This window comes from Ahaetulla prasina, chromosome 1 (assembly GCF_028640845.1).
Source record: "Ahaetulla prasina isolate Xishuangbanna chromosome 1, ASM2864084v1, whole genome shotgun sequence".
Taxonomy (NCBI): domain Eukaryota; kingdom Metazoa; phylum Chordata; class Lepidosauria; order Squamata; family Colubridae; genus Ahaetulla; species Ahaetulla prasina.
The window spans coordinates 22628718-22646290 of NC_080539.1; the positions used below are offsets into that span (position 1 = coordinate 22628718).

Below are 17573 nucleotides of genomic sequence, written 5' to 3' on the forward strand. Positions count from 1 at the left end.
GAGAGCTTATGCATCGGAGACAAATTTCTTGCATGTGTGATCACACTTGGCCAATTCTTCTCTCTCTCTCTCTTTTTTTTTCTCCCCTCCCTCCCTCCCTCCCTCCCTCTCTCTTTCTTTCCTATTCTTTCCTATTCTCTTCTCTAGTGCCTCTGGTGGCTCAGACTGCTAAGACAGTCTGTTATTAACACAGCTGCTTGCAATTACTGCAAGTTCAAGTCCCACCAGGCCCAAGATTGACTCAGCCTTCCATCCTTTATAAGGTAGGTAAAATGAGGACCCAGATTGTTGGGGGCAATAAGTTGACTTTGTATATAATATACAAATGGATGACGACTATTGCTTAACATAGTGTAAGCCGCCCTGAGCCTTTGGAGAAGGGCGGGATATAAATGCAAATAAAATAATAAATAAATAAATACTCATGTTGATGTACCATGGTAATTATCAAAGAGTTCCTCAGGAAACAGGACTCATCTACTTCTGAAGACACTCGGCCAAAGACAAGGGGGGATGTTACCCTCCTGCCTTTGTAAACTGGGCTTCCTGAGGCATCCGCGGATGGAAATCCAGAACTGCAGCTCAGCATTCCCAGCCCAAAGCATCCTCAAAACAACCAAGTTGTTAACTTAATCTTGCATAGCTTCTTCTCTGGTACTATTGTACTAGAGCATACAAAACATTTGCTAGACCAATCCTTGAATACAGCTCATCTGTCTGGAACCCGCACTGCATATCGGACATTAATACAATTGAGAGAAGCCAGAGATATTTCACAAGAAGAGTCCTCCACTCCTCTGCTTGCAACAAAATACCCTATGCCACCAGACTCCGAATTTTGGGCTTAGGCAACTTAGAACTACGCCAACTTCAGTCTGACCTAAGCATAGTACATAAAATTATCTATCACAATGTCCTACCTGTCAATGACTACTTCAGCTTCAACCACAACAATAAACGAGCAAATAATAGATACAAACTCAAGATAAACCGCACCAAACTTGATTCAGAAAATGTGACTTCAGTAACAGAGTGGTCAATGCCTGGAATGCACTACCTGACTCTGTAGTTTCTTCCCCAAACCCCTAAAACTTGAAGCTTAAACTTTCTACTGTTGACCTCACCCCATTCCCAAGAGGTCTGTAAGGGGCGTGCATAAGTGCACCCGCGTGCCTACTGTCCCTGTCCTAATATTCCTTTTTTTACTTACTCTTTTCATGTATCCAAATTATGTTTATACTTTTACCTGCTATCTTATATAAAAAGGTAAAGGTTCCCCTCACACATACATGCTAGTCGTTCCTGATTCTAGGGGGTGGTGCTCGTGGTCATGGGGCCAGCATGACTAAATGCCAAAGGCCCACAGAATGCTGTTACCTTCCCACCAAAGATGGTCCCTATTTTTCTACTTGCATTTTTTACGTGCTTTCAAACTGCTAGGTTGGCAGAAGCTGGAACAAGTCACGGGAGCTCACCCCGTTACGCGGCACTAGGGTTCCAAAGGCTGAACTGCCGATCTTCGGATCGACAAGCTCAGCGTCTTACCCACCAAGCCATCGCGTCCCTAGGTTATCTTATATATGATTGACAAATAAATAAAATAAATAACCAGCTGTACAGGACGCACCGCTTGCAACAACCCCAGTGCCAAAAAAAAAAAAGGCGCTTTGGGCGCTTTCTTTAAAAGGAGGAGGGACGAGGGAGGAGGCGGAGTCCGAGTTAGCAACGTCGGTTTCCTTTCTCCCTCCGCCTCCCTTTCCTTCCTTCCGGGCTTCCCCCACGTGAGTTCACCTCGCTCCGTCTTGCTCCGGCCTTCACCATGCTGGTCGCCCGGGCTTTGCGATCCGCTGTTGCCGCCGCCGCGCGCTCTTCTCTGCCGCTCTTGCCTTTGCAGACGAGCAGCGCGCATCGCCTCGCTGTTGCTGCGGCCGCGCGGCCTTTCACCCGATCTCTCTGGGTGCCCCGCGGCTCCGGGAAAGGCCTTCCCGGCCTTCTGCGGAGGGGCTCCCCCTCCGTGTCCTGCAATTGCGGCGGCCTCCATACCGAAGGTGAGAGAGAGAGAAAGGGGAGACGGGGACCCACCTCCCGTTTTATTCGCGCGGCAGCAATCCGGCTCCTGGGGTTAGGCGCGGCGGGTCTGGAGGGGAGTCATTGGATTCCGTCGGGGTGGTGGTGGTCGCTTTCCGCCGGGATCGGCGGTGTTACAAGGGGATCCCGCCCTCCCGGTGTGCTCTGCAAAGATCGGGCTGGAAAATAGAGCCCAGGATTAAAAGAATCGGGATCACCGGTGAATGGCCCGAGGAGCTTTAAGGATGCTGGTGCTCCAAGGCAGGGGTCTCCAACCTTGGTCCCTTGAAGACTTGTGGACTTCAACTCCCAGAGGAGTTGAAGTCCACAAGTCTTCAAGGGACCAAGGTTGGAGACCCCTGCTCCAAGGTTAAAAAGCTCGTTAACTTTCACGTGGCTCGTTCCTACCTCGCTGCGAATTGGGTCTCTTTAGTTTCAGTCTCGAAAAGGGACATGAGGGCTGGGTGGGTTTCCATGCGTCTTTGCCTAGGACGAGTTGGAGAAGAAATTTGTGGAAATTTGTGTCAAAATAGCCAAGGGATCGGTAGGCATAAATTGCAACCCCGCAAGGCAATGTTTTCGCATCAAGGTGTGTGCGGGCATTAACCAACGCCATGGGCCTGCAGCAAAATCTCGTATCTTGAGTCAGCTTGTCCAGCCAGCTCATTAAACCAGGGGTCTCCAACCTTGGTAACTATAAGCCGGGAGGACTTCAACTCCCAGAATGCCCCAGCCAGCTTTGCTTGGTTGTTTTAAGGGGAAACAGGCTGCAAGTTGGAGAGGAGGTGTGGGGAGAGCATAAATGGAAGATCATCCATGCAAGCAAAATCTTATTTTCTAATAGGCACCCAGTCTGATCCTCTTCAGATTTTCTAGAACTCCTATTATTTTTCTCATCCTTCCTAGTACCTATCTCTTCCCACTTATGGCTATAACCATCTTGCTTGTATCTTTACAATGTATATTGTTTTATTATTTCCTAGTATGATTTGCTTGCTTATTAGTATCCTATGATTATCACTAAGTGTTTTATCTTATGATTCTTGATGAATATATATTATTTTTTCTTTATGTTCACTGAGAGCATATGTACCAAAGACAAATTCCTTGTGTGTCCAATCACACTTGGCCAATAAAGAATTCTATTCTATTCTATTCTATTCTTATTCTTATTCTAATTCTTCCCTCCTGGGACATGTAGTCTGCATATTTCTGGAGCACACTGGTTGGAAAAGGTTGATCTAAAGCTCTTGTGAAAAGCACAATAGCTAAAAAGCTTAATCTGATACTGGTCAGCCACGAAGACGATGAATGCCAGACTAGAAATTATTTAGAATGGGATTGAAAAAATAACATTTGGAGTTCTGCAATCACCTTGTGCAAATCTATGGTTTCCAATATGGAATATCCTCTACAATTGGATGCATCTCGGCTTGAATAATTGTGGTAAAACAGTGAACAATTGCTCAAAAAGTAAAAAAAATATTATAAACTGGATAGATAATGATTTGAGATTCCTATTTTCATAGCATTTGTGGGAATCTTGTCCCAAAGAACAAATTATATAGCAAAGTTTTGTGAACCCAATGTTTTTGAGTACTTGAACCTAGAATAGAAAATTAGGTGAGATTTTTGTGCCTAGGTTTGCTGAGCTATTATTTTCTATTATGTCTATTATTAATGGTAAACTCCTTTGAGCCCAAACCCATGGTAAAAATAAAAGCTTCAAGAGACGACTTCCGGTGTCCAGCGGCAACGGTCGTCTGGAGGCTTCTCCTGCCTCCAGTGCCCGAATCCGGCCGCCGCCGAGGCCCTCAGGGGCCAGGTGTTCCGAAAAGGACACCTGCCGCACGGACGGCTCGCCAGGGGTCTCCCAGCCGACATACAGGACTGTGGGGACCGATGCTGGCGCGTCCTAGGCTCGGCGGGGTTTGGAGGCCACGGGCCACGGCCATTACTTTGGTCGTCGCCTGGGCGCTGTGCCCGTGACACCGGGCTTTGGATTTATAACTGCAGCAGCCTGGTGGTGAACAGGAACGGAGAAGAATTGAGGAATGGAGAAGGGAAGGGATATCGTGGCGTGAGTGGAGTGCTCCGAGTGCGGGGGTTTTCTCCCCTGCGGTTGGAAGGAGCACGAGTCATTCTGGAGAGAGGAGAACTTAAAATAAGAAGATTACCGGTTTTGTGGAGCTCTGGAGAGAAGAGGTGATGGAGAAATTTAGGAGGGAGGGTTTGAGGCCCCCCCTCCCTCTGGGGAACAGTGGTGGAGTCCAGCTTCCGCCTTCACTATGAGAATCTTGATGACATCACTTCCCTTCGGCTTCCTGGTTGACTAACTGTACTCTGGACTCGTTGCTCCTGTGAGTGCCCCCTGGTGGATCCGGAGGAAATTACAAGGATACTGTGCTTGCCTGAGGATTTTGTATTTTTTTTTTCAAATGGCAAAAGGTCAGAGACCAACTGCTGGAGAGATGGAGAGAATTTTGGAAAAGTTATCTAATATGGACAAGAAATTGGATGATTTGCAAAGAGGCCAAACGGAAATAAGAGTAGAAATTGTGACTATCCAAAAGGATTTAAAGGATACTCAACAAGTCTCAGCAGAAAACAAGCAGAAAGTGGAAGGTCTGGAGGGTGAGATGCGGCAGTGCAGAAAAGAGAGGAGACGACAGGCAATGCTGTGCTTGGACTACAGATGGATAAAATGTCTTATTTCCTTAGGTTTCAAAATTTGGAAGAAGTGGACCAAGAAGATTTGAGAGATGTTGTGACTAAATTGTTGGGAGAATTTCTTGGGAGAGGTGTTGATTTCATGAATTGGGATGTGGATCGAGTTTATAGAGTTAATTCACAATATGCACGCACGCATGCAGTTCCCAGAGAGGTTCATGTCAAATTTGTGAGAAGAGAGACGAGAGATGAAATTCTTAGAAAACATAGGAGTGGGGCACTGATTTACAGGGGCAGGGAGATAGCCATTCTGAGGCAGATTCCCAGACAGGTACGTGAAATGAGAAAGAAATATTACTTTTTGTCAAGCAAATTGTACCAGAAGGGAGTGGGCTTCAGATGGCTGATGCCAGAGGGATTGATGATTTTCCGGGAGGGCATTACGAAAAAAATTAGTACAATTGCGGAGGCTACGGCCTACGTGGAGGAACACAAAGCCCTCCTGGAATCAGATGACCCAGGAATTGAAGAAGGGGAGGTTATAGACCATGGGGCGGAGGCGGCTGCCGCTGTTGCGGCCCTGGGGTTGGGTCAGGCTGAACCCAGAGTTCTGAGATCCAAAACTAGGAAGTGATAAAGATATTTGGGATTGTGTTGGTTTTCCTTATTCTCTTTTGTACGATATTCTGTTTATTCTTGACCCTTCTTTATTACGTATTTAAGATTTGTAAACTTAGCTACTTCGTGTCACCTGTTTGCCATATGGCTGTTGTATGTGTTAAAAAAATTTGAGTAAAATTCTTATCTTGGATAAGAAAAATGAAAATTTACCATACCTGATATGTATTTGTATAAACCTTTTTTGACCAATAAAAACTTTTTGAATAAAAAAATAAAAAAAAAAAATAAAAGCTTCATATCTTGGCAACATTGTGAACATAGGGTCTCTTGGACACCTTTCAGTATTTTTTGCTGTCAGTTTTATCTACAGCAGAAATTAGGATCAGATTCAAAACTGCTTAACATTTTTCTGGATTCACCAAGATTAGCTAGTGTGGGAAATCTGCTGTGATCAAATATTACAATGCTTTAGTAATTAATAATATAAATGTCATTGTGGGATTCATGAGTTGGAAGTAGCACTAACTATATTGTCTATGGAGAAGAAGAAGAAAGAAAAAAAAATCCAATTGCCTCTTGGGCACCTTTGGGACACTAGCTATGTTAAGTGTTCTTTGGATGCACACAATGAGCTAGCTGCTGTTCTTTCCAATCTGCAGGCGACAAGGCTTTTACTGAGTTTCTAAATGATGAAATCCAAGAGGAGAAGAAGATCCAGAAACACAAATCCTTGCCGAAGATGTCTGGAGGGTGGGAGCTGGACATTCATGGCACTGAGGCCAAGCTCACACGGAAATTGGCTGGAGAAACGTAAGTGGGCCAAGAGGCTTGGGTAGATACACAAGCTGCTTTCTGGATTTCATGGGTTGTGGAGGGGGAAAGAGAAAATCCATTGCTTATATAACCTAGGCTAGGGGTGTCAAACTCAAGGCCTGTGGTCTGGATCCAGCCTGCAGGGTGCTTAAATCCGGCTTGCGGTGCTGGCCTGGAAATATCGAAGGACCAGTGTGTCTGCCGTCCAAAACAGGATGCAGGCCCCTTGCAACCCATTTTTGCCCCCCCCCCAGCCTCCTGCAGCACTCTGCCAGCCAAAAACGGGCCACGTGGAGCCTCAGGAGGCCCCTGCACGGCCCGTTTTTGGCCAGCAGAGTGCTGCTGGAGGCTGGGGAGACCAAAAACGAGGTGCGGGGTGTGTGTGTGTCACATGCTGCTTCCCTGCACTTTGTTTTGGCCGGTAAAGTGCTGCAGGAGGCCATTCAGGCCAAAAACGGGGCAGTGGGGGCTGCGCGCAGGGCCTCCCTGCAGCCCATTTTGGCCAACAGGGTGCTGTAGGAGACATCCATTCCATCTCCCCCTGCTGGCCCGCGGAGAGAACTACAATGCCGATCCAGCCTTCGAAGAAATCCAGTTTGACACCCCTGGATTAATAGACTAATCATAGGTCCATCATGTTGGTTTATAGAGTAATAGGTACTTGCATACTGTACACACATAGCAAAATTGCTAAATCAGAATTAGACTGCTGCAGATCAGTAGATCTGATCATTACATAACAACATTGGCAATATGGTGACTAAGTTTTAAGGATTGATTCATAGGACTTCAGACTGATGCAATTTGTGCTTTTCTTGAGATTCATTTCATCTTCTTGCTGGGTCAGTGCGTGCATTACAGTTTTTGAGAAATTAGAAGAATTGGAGGCCACATGTTACAGTCAAGTCTGGTCTCCTGCATTGATCTTGGTTTGCTAATTGTGGCTGTGTTGTTCCCTAGGATCACTGTCTCCTTCAATGTTAATAACAGCATTCCACCAAACATTGATGAAGCCCCAGAAGGACAGAAGGACGATGAGGCTGAGGTAAAAAAAAGTTCCTTTGTTTGAGAGCAGGGTAGGACTCAGCAATGTAGACCAGGGGTCTGCAAACTTGGCTCTTTTAAGACTTGTGGACTTCAACTCCCAGAGTTCCTCAGCCAGCAAAGGGACTCTGGGAGTTGAAGTCCACAAGTCTTAAAAGAGCCAAGTTTGCAGACTCCTGGTGTAGACAATTAGTGAAGCATCTGTGTCCTTGTGAAAGTTCCTAGTTAAAAGCAGGTGACCTTCATAGCTCAATGAAGTTGATGAACTTCAATCCCACATCCTCTTCATTGCAACACTACCAGGAGCTACATTGTACTGCTTGGAAGGGAGAGCATATCTCTGCATATATTCATAATAAATTATACTTTTGAAACTGCTGCAAGATAAGAGGTTATGAAAAGAAAACAATGAGCATGACCAATAACATCTTGATTTCATGGACAGCTATTTTGCAGACTTTTTAAAATTATTTGGTTTTCATTTTTTAAATGGATCTCCACAAACCAAATAAAAGGCACACAGTAGTAATGATACAATCCAAATAGGAAAGATGTGTGTATAGATTGGTGAGGAAATGAACTTGAAAAAGATGTAATCTTAATATACAATTATAGGTAGTCCTCGATTTACAACAGTTCATTTAGTGACCATTCAAAGTTACAACAGCACTGAAAAATGTGACTTGTGGCTGTTTTTCACAGTTACGACCTTTGCAACATCCTCATGGTCACGTGATTTCCATTCAGATGCTTGACAACTGACTCATATTTATGACTGTTGCAGTGTCCCAAGGTCATGTGAACACCTTTTGTGACCTCAACAAGCAAAGTCAATGGGGAAGCCAGGTTCATTTAACAACCGGGTTATAAACTTATCAATTGCAGTGATTCACTTAACAACTGTGGCAAGAAAAGTCGTAAAACGGGGCAAAAATCACTTAACAAATGTCTCACTTAACAACAAGAATCTTGAGCTCGAATGTGGTCATAAGTTGAGGACTACTTGTAGTTCAGACTTTTAATAATTTATTCAATGTAGACCATAAAGAAACATAGCTTGATTTCGTTTCTGCAGTATAAAGAATGAAAATAGACCAATCTCATGTCTGGACATGACTAGACCATCTGCTAAAAATTAAGGAACATTTCTTTAAGGAGCAGCTTTCTTTAATCTCACCCCCGCCTGTCTTTACAAACACGGAGGAGATTCTAACACAGGAGGAGGCAATTCCCACGGAGCCATGGATTACTAAAAAAACCAAACGACGGAAACGAAGGAAACGAGGTAAACGATCTGGGATCTTAATCAAGCTAAGAACTCGCACTAAAACTCCTCTGCCTTCAATTTTCCTAACAAATATACGCTCACTTGCAAATAAGATGGATGAAATACTCCTCTTAAACAAATACTATTCTGATTTTCGCAATTCAGCAGTCCTATGCTTCTCTGAAACCTGGTTAAATGAATCAATTGAAAATAGCAGCCTGAACATTCCAGGATTTCAAATTGAACGATCAGACAGGATTCCAGAAACATCTTGTAAAAGAAAGGAGGAGGCTTATGCCTATATATTAATTCAACCTGGTGTCAAGATTTTAACATAATTTACAAATTCTGTGACAACAATTTAGAGACTCTAATTATCAACTGCAAACCTTACTATTCGCCTCGTGAATTTTCCTCATTTCTTCTAATTGCTGTTTATGTCCCACCACAAGCCTGTGTAAACGAGGCATTACGAACTCTAGCTGACCAAATCATGGAGGCTGAAGCCAAACACCCTGATTCACTGGCCATTGTTTTGGGAGATCTAAACAAGGCAAACTTAAGGAAAGAACTACCAAAATACTTTCAGCATGTCAATTGTCCCACCAGAGGCAAGAATACTCTAGACCACTGCTACACAACACTAAAAGATGCCTATCGGTCTTTACCACGTGCAGCTGTAGGACACTCTGATCATTGCATGATTCACCTTGTACCTGCTTACAGGCAAAGACTTAAAGCCATAAAACCAATAATTAAATCAGTGAAAACCTGGACGGAGGAATCAGAATTAAAGCTACAGGCATGTTTTGACTGCACTGATTGGAATATTTTTAAAGATACCTCTGCAGACCTGGATGAACTCACAGATACTGTAACATCATATGTCAGCTTCTGTGAAGACCTATGTGTACCTACAAGGAACTTGCGAATACACAGTAATAACAAACCTTGGTTTACACCTAAACTTAAGCAGCTACGACATTCCAAAGAGGAAGCCTACAGAAAAGGTGATAAAATGCTGTACAATCAGGCCAGAAATGCACTAACAAGGGAGATAAGAGCAGCAAAAAGAAGCTACTCTGAAAAGCTAAAGAATCAATTTTCAGCAAATGAACCAGCAAACATGTGGAAAACTCTTAAAATATCACCGGCTATGGCAAACCTCCTTCCCAGGCTGAAGGTAATCAACAACTGGCAGATGACCTGAATGAGTTTTACTGCAGGTTTGAAAGGAAACTACAGCCACCTATCTCCACAACCCCCATCTCAGACACACCAACAACAGCCAAGCCTCCTACAACTGACCCCATTTCATTGGGTTCACAACCCCTAGTGATCACAGAAAAGGAAGTGCAGGACCTATTTCACAGACAAAAGCCAGGAAAAGCTCCAGGCCCAGACAAGATAACTCCTTCTTGCTTAAAAGTCTGTGCTGACCAATTGGCCCCCATCTTCACCCATATTTTCAATAAATAACTAGAGATGTGCTATGTTCCTTCTTGCTTCAAACGCTCTACCATCATCCCAGTGCCGAAGAAGCCCACCATCAAGGAACTGAATGACTACATGACTACTTTAACATCTGTAGTCATGAAAGCCTTTGAAAGGCTAGTGCTTTCCTACCTGAAAACCATCACGGATCCGCTGTTAGACCCCTTGCAATTTGCATACCGAGCAAATAGATCAACAGATGATGCTGTTAATATGGCTCTGCACTACATCCTACAACATCTTGAGTCTCCAAAGACCTATGCAAGGGTCCTTTTTGTAGACTTTAGTTCAGCATTCAATACCATCATTCCAGACATTCTTCTAACTAAGCTAAACCAGCTACAGGTACCGGAACAGACTTGTAAGTGGATCACAAGCTTCCTAACAAACAGGAAGCAGCAGGTGAAGCTAAACAAGATCACATCAAATACCTGTACAATTAGCACAGGGCCCCCCCAAGGCTGTGTGCTCCCCCCACTTCTCTTCTCTCTGTATACCAATGACTGCATCTCCAATGATCCATTTGTTAAGCTACTGAAGTTCGCAGATGACACAACAGTGATTGGTCTCATTCGAGACAATGACGAATCCTCATATAGACGAGAGGTCGAACGACTAGCCTTGTGGTGCAACCAAAACAATCTGGAACTGAACACACTCAAAACCGTAGAAATGGTGGTAAACTTTAGGAAAACCCTTCCATACTTCCACCTCTCACAATACTTGACAACACAGTATCAACAGTAGAAACCTTCAAATTTCTGGGTTCTATCATATCGCAAGATCTCAAATGGACAGCTAACATCAAAACATCATTAAAAAGGACAACAAAGAATGTTCTTTCTGCGCCAACTCAGTAAGCTCAAACTGCCCAAGGAGCTGCTGATCCAATTCTACAGAGGAATTATTGAGTCTGTCATTTGCACCTCTATAACTGTCTGGTTCGGTTCTGCAACCCAACAAGAAAACACAGACTTCAGAGGATAATTAGAACTGCAGAAAAATAATTGCTACCAACTTGCCTTCCTTTGAGTACCTGTATACTGCACGAATCAAGAAGAGGGCCGTGAAAATATTTGCCGATCCCTCGCATCCTGGACATAAACTGTTTCAACTCCTACCCTCAAAACGACGCTATAGAGCACTGCACACCAGAACAACTAGACACAAGAACAGTTTTTTCCCGAAGGCCATCACTCTGCTAAACAAATAATTCCCTCAACACTGTCAGACTATTTACTGAATCTGCACTACTATTAATGGTTTCATAGTTCCCATCACCAATCTCTTTCCACTTATGACTGTATGACTATAACTTGTTGCTGGCAATCCTTATGATTTATATTGCTATATTGATCATCAATTGTGTTGTAAATGTTGTACCTTGATGAACGTATCTTTTCTTTTATGTACACTGAGAGCATATGCACCAGGACAAATTCCTTGTGTGTCCAATCACACTTGGCCAATAAAAAATTCTATTCTATTCTATTCTATTCTATTCTATTCTAGTACAATAGATAATCCATTATCTTTGCGACAGTAATTACTTAATTGTATGTTGCATCTGTTTATTTCAGCCTTATTTGCATAGTCACAATGCAGCTTTTTGTGTTATTTCTTATTGTACAAATGATATTGATGCAGGTGACATATTTTGGATATACTGTAATACAGCAGCCCCCAACCTTTTGGGCACCATGAAGAGAGGTCATTCTGAGGACCAGAGGGGGCGTGGTTTCATGTGCTGCCTGCATCCCACGGATGGGGCTTTGCTTGTTTGCATGATCTGATTTCTGGCATACCGCGGACCGGTGCTGGTCCACTGACTAGGGGTTGGGGACCCCTGCTGTAATAGGCATCTGGATATGGTAGGCAAAAGAGTCTGTTTTCACTGCAGTGATTTATACCAGGGGTCTCCAACCTTGGCAACTTTAAGACTTGGGGACTTCAACTCCCAGAGTTCCTCAGCCAGCAAAGCTCTGGGAGTTGAAGTCCACAAGTCTTAAAGGGACCAAGGTTGGAGACCCCGATCTAGATCTACTGCTCTAAGTATGCAAGTTTTTTTTTTCTTTTAAAACAGAAGTATCTTTTCCAGATGGAGATGACATTGGAACAAGCCTTGATTTATACCAGGGGTCTCCAACCTTGGCAACTTTAAGACTTGGGGACTTCAACTCCCAGCTTTGCTGGCTGAGGAACTCTGGAAGTTGAAGTCCCCAAGTCTTAAAAGTTGCCAAGGTTGGAGACCCCTGATTTATACAAATCATAATTCTGCGCGGCGCACCTTAATTTCAGCAAGACTTGGAAGCATTTGAGGGAATCAGGTCTGTGAGGCTTCTTATGAGGAGAACAGGACGGGAAACAGTTTAATCAATTTCATCTGGATTGCTGCAATCGAATACGATTTGTTTGGTGGTGTTGGTTCCGAGGTTTATGTTGTTGCCTTCCTTCTACAGCCTGAGCTGACATCCACCCCAAACTTTGTTGTAGAAGTAAGCAAAGATGATACCAAGCAAACTCTCGTGCTGGATTGCCATTACCCTGAGGATGAGGTGAGTGTGGTCATTTTATCCCTCTGCCTTTTACTCCAGGGTTGGAAATCAACACAAAACAGTAGATTGTGATGAAGGGGATGTTTTAGCTAAGCTTTCTCCATTATTGCTGGTATTAATTCAACAGAAGAAGGATTTTGGGAATGTAATACCCTGTTTTCCCCAAAATAAGACCACCCCTGATAATAACCCCAATTGGGCTTTTGAGCGCATGGCAATAAGTCCAAGCGCTTATTTCAGGGTACAAAAAAAATATAAGACAGGGTCTTATTTTCAGGGAAACAGGGAATCAGTTTTGCAAGATCAGAAACGGCGTACTGAATGTTTGGCTTTATACTTATATAAATAAGATATCTGAGAGCTAAATGCCGTTTCATATTTTTTTAAAACTGCCATCAGCTCCACTGCATGGTGAATAAACCTGGATTGAGAAAGCTTTAATCAGGAATACCTGTGCACCAACTAACTTTGCATCATAGCAGTAGTAATAGCACTTAGTTATATACCTCTCCATAGTGCTTTACAGCACACTCTGAGCAATTTATAATATCAGCATATTGCCCCCAACAATCTGGGTCCTCATTTTACCAATCTTGGAAGGATGGAAGACTGAATCAACTTGAGTCCCGTCAGGATCAAACTCAAGGCTGTAGGCAGAGTTTGCCTGCAATACTGCATCTAACCACTGCATCACAGGGCTCATAAAATATAGTGTGTTATTTAATGGGCAGTCTGGATATACTCTGTTGGAGAATGTTATTTTTTTCTCTTGCATTATAATTTATGTTAATCAAATTTTTAGTTCTTAAAAACTTGAAGGGAGGATGTTTGATCAGACCAAAAACCCATCTAATCGAGATTTCTGTTCCAACAGCATCTATTCAAATATGCCTTTAGAAAAACCTACAAGTGGGACTCCTTCTTTTCTTGTTCCCCAATGACCCTCTCCCATCTTCACTCTTGAGTGTGCGTTGTTGAGAATGAAGCCACTGCTAATACAACCAACAGCTTCTTTTGAACAAGTGTTGTTAGTGTTCTCTGAGCTTGTCTGTTGGCTGCAGATGTTTCATTACCCAATTAGGTAACATCATCAGTGTTACTGTGTGTGGGAGTTGTACTGATGATGTTGGGCAATGAAACGTCTAAGCCAGGGGTCTGCAACCTTAAACACTCAAAGAGCCATTTGGACCCGTTTCCCACACAAAAGAAAACACCGGGAGCCACAAAACACTTCCCATGCCTGACTATTTCTTGAGCGACCACAAAACTAGCATATGTAGTTGGATTAAATGTTCTGTTTTTTTCTGAAACTTTTCTTTTCTTGGATTTATCTATGGTTGGCCTACCCGGGGTTGAAAAGCTCAATAAATCGCATGCCAGCAGGTGTCGCACATTGGTGGTTATGACGCATATTTTGAGTGACAAGGAGCCGCAGCAGAGGGGTGAAAGAGCCACATGCGGTTCCAGAGCCACAGATTGCTGACCCCTGGTGTAAGCCAACAACTATGCACAGAGATCACCCAAGGATTCCACAGTTCAACCCTGAGCTACAAATATTCTTTTGACTGCAAAATAGGCTTGTTGTGGTATGGAAGGATATTTACTAGAATCACGATGTGTGTAATACAAGTGTCTCCGTCCCCCCACAATCATGAGGGCAGATGGTTGGCTCATATAATGCCAAGTTACATGTTTCTAATGGACCGTGTAGTTTGACTTGTGCAGATCCTTGCAGATGCAGTCTGCTACAGTTACAGTAATTAAGTACATATGTAAGTAAGAAAGTCTTCATATTGTATAGATCAGGAGTGTCAAATTCAAGGCTTGCGATATAGTCAGATCTGGCTCGTGGGGCCGTCCTGGTTTACCCAATGCAAAGAAGGAAGATCGGGCCAGCTTGGCTTCCACCCAGTCTACCCAAGCCAAGAGGAACGATTGGGCCAGCCTGGCTTTCGCCCAGTCTACCCAATGCGGAAACATGCCAGCAGTTTAGGGAGTGGTGTCAAGCTGGCCATACCCACCCACTCGGACACACACACACACACACACACACACACACACACCGGAGGTCAACCACGGCCTTGATGCAACCCTCAATGAAATTGAGTTTGACACCCCTGGTATAGATTATGTGCAAATTTATAGGGAGTAAATAATCTCCTTCCTGGCCTAATTCTCAGTTGCTTGGTAATGACTTAGTTTTGCACTCATACCATTTGAATTGTTCTGCCCAACAGATCAGCCACACCGGAGAAGGGGAAAGTGATATTTTTTCCATCCAAGAAGTCAGTTTCCAGCCAAGTGGAGATTCAGAATGGCAGGATAACAACTATACTCTCAACACTGACTCTCTAGACTGGGTAAGAGATTTCGTAACTCAGTGTGTAAGTTTGTATGGGAATGATGGTTTATAGGAAATAACTTTCTTCAACTCTGTAGTCTTCAGATAGGCTGAGATTGCAGTTCTCCCACCCAGCACAATGAGGCTGCCTTGAGATTTCTAGAAGGTGCAGTTCCAACAAATCTGTAGGGTGCCAGGTTGACAAAAGTGTAAAGTGTGTACTGCAGGTATTGTGAGTGAAGGAGGTGCTGGAATCACATCACGTGAGAGACTAGGCTAAAACAGATTGGATGGTTTATCAGTTTCAGTTTCTTGTGAGGAACCAACCAGTGTTGTGCTAACCAGGCTGTTGCCTAAAGCCAACATACAGTTTGGGTATAACATCTGGATTGAGCATTGTAGTTGTGTTCACATTACTGAGTTGCTGCTAAGAAAACTGCAGAGACCAGTCCAGTTGTTATCAGGAGTTAAGCTCAACTCACAGGAGAGGTGACTAGGTTATTTTTTTGAGCCCAGGTTTAGAATAGAATAGAATAGAATAGAATAGAATAGAATAGAATAGAATAGAATAGAATAGAATAGAATAGAATAGAATAGAATTGGCCAAGTGTGATTGGACACACAAGGAATTTGTTTTGGTGCATATGCTCTCAGTGTACATAAAAGAAAAGAAAAAGAAAAATACCTTCATCAAAGGTACAACATTTACAACACAAATGATGTTTATTTGTGTTGTAAATGTTTATTTATTATTATTTATTTGTTTAGAGTTTAATTTTGTGTGAATCCAATTATTGAACATTCCTACTTGAGACTAAGAGCCCTCCCATCCCACAATTTAATACAGACTGAAAAAATAGGGATTTCTCTTTCTGTAGAGCAGGGGTGTCAAACTCAAGGCCTGCAGGCAACATCCAGCCTGTGATGTGGTCACATCAGGCCAACGTAGCTTTGGCCCAGTCTACCCAATGCGAAGAGGGAAGATCAGGCCAGCGTGGCTTCGGCCCAGTCTACCCAATGTGAAGAGGAAACATGCCAGCCGTTTGGGGTGTCAAGCTGGCCATGCCCACCCAATTGACCACACACACCCAGTTGGCCACGCCTGCCCGACCCCCCAGAGGTCAACCACAGCTCTGATGCGGCCCTCAATGAAATTGAGTTTGACACCCCTGCTGTAGAGTGTTTTATAAAGTTGAAAAAACCCTAATATTTTTGTATAATTAAAGGCTTGGTTGGTATTATGTGAATACAAAGGGTTGGAAGGATCCTTGAGTGCTGCTAACCTTACCCAAGATAAGGTTGGCAATAGGGAGCCACACTGAACTAGTGAAAATTCTTCATTTGACCATAAACCTGTATTCACCTTATCTATTAAAAGAATAGCAATAAGACTTATATACTGCTTCATAGTGCTTTATAACCCTCACTAAGCGGTTTACAGAGGCAGCATATTGCCCTCAACAATCTGGGTCCTCGTTTTACCGACCTCGGAAGGATGGAAGGCTGAGTCAACCTTGAGCCTGTCAGGATCAAACTCCTGGAATAAGCAGTGAGTTAGCCTGCTGTACTGCATTCTAACCCCTGCACTACCATGGCTCAAAATACGCAGAATATTCAGAAGTATGCCTCCATTTCTTAAATAGTCTGTTAGCATAGCTTGATAGCATTTTTTTTTACTAAAAGGTTTTCTTGAGCATCTGATAAAGCAGCTCACAAAAGCTTATGGTTTTTACTTTACTTTAATAAATGTAATGAAATACGTTTGTTGGGGGGAAAAATGCTACGAGACCTGTTTTTCCCACCATAGACTGACTGACATGGCTGTCCTTCTACAATGTGTGCATTTCTTGTGTTTTCTTACATATCCAATAATCTTCCCAGGCCCTGTATGACCACCTGATGGATTTCTTGGCTGACCGAGGGGTGGACAATACATTTGCAGATGAGCTTGTGAACCTCAGCACAGCCCTGGAGCACAAAGAGTACATTCGGTTCCTTGAAGATCTGAAGCATTTTGTCAAATGTCAGTAGGCTTGAGTGAGCTGCGTGGAGGTCAATCTTTCTTTCGAGGGCGTTTGAGAGTGGGTTACCTTTTGCCCTCCAAAACCTGGACTCTAGTTTTAAAACCCCAGGAAACTACAGAAGAGAGGATTAAAGTTTTTCTTTGGAGTTGATTATATCCACTTGAGGGTTAGAGGGGAAACGGGACATTATAGCCATTCTGCAACTGTAGGCCATCCAGCTGTCAACTAGTTTGAGGAGGTTTGTACAGTTTAAAAAGGAAAATAAATAATGTGAAACTAAAAATTAATCTTGAACTATTATTGTAAAGTGAACTGTGTGGGTATGCTTAGCTTTTTCCAATTTGGTGTGGTTCAGATATATAGAGACTTTTAAGTTTCAATTGCAGTTTCAATTTCAATTGCAGTTTCAATTTCAATTGCAGAACTCAACCGGGATTAACTGAACGTTGCCATGTTCAAATCAGCATTAATATGCATGATGAAAATTCTTTAATTTCACAACATATAGACAGATTTAACCATAGTTTCAGATGGGAAAATGTGACAATCCTAGACCAGGCCAAGTCCAAAATGCCAGGGAATTTCTAGAAGCCATCAATAGAAACATAGTTATTAACAACATCTATAGAATCTGACAAAAGAGACTATCACCCAGCCCAAAATAGAACAAAAAGACC

At 43.2% G+C, this 17573-nt stretch overlaps 1 protein-coding gene across 1 annotated transcript; it reads left to right on the forward strand.

The window, feature by feature from the left end:
* Positions 1 to 1752: 1752 nt before the first annotated feature.
* Positions 1753 to 17179, forward strand: C1QBP (complement C1q binding protein). Its single transcript, XM_058164405.1, has 6 exons — positions 1753 to 2048; positions 6018 to 6168; positions 7132 to 7216; positions 12436 to 12531; positions 14769 to 14891; positions 16754 to 17179. Exons 1-6 carry the CDS (start codon positions 1820 to 1822, stop codon positions 16901 to 16903), a joined length of 834 nt encoding a protein of 277 aa, XP_058020388.1. The 5' UTR covers positions 1753 to 1819; the 3' UTR covers positions 16904 to 17179.
* The last annotated feature ends 394 nt before the right edge of the window (positions 17180 to 17573 follow it).

Bases quoted from the DNA above. Each gene is read 5' to 3' on its own strand.
- C1QBP (XM_058164405.1), top strand. From the start codon at position 1,820: ATGCTGGTCGCCCGGGCTTTGCGATCCGCTGTTGCCGCCGCCGCGCGC. The intron at 2,049-6,017 runs GTGAGAGAGAGA...TCCAATCTGCAG, and splicing joins CGGCGGCCTCCATACCGAAG to GCGACAAGGCTTTTACTGAG. The intron at 7,217-12,435 runs GTAAAAAAAAGT...TTCCTTCTACAG, and splicing joins AGAAGGACGATGAGGCTGAG to CCTGAGCTGACATCCACCCC.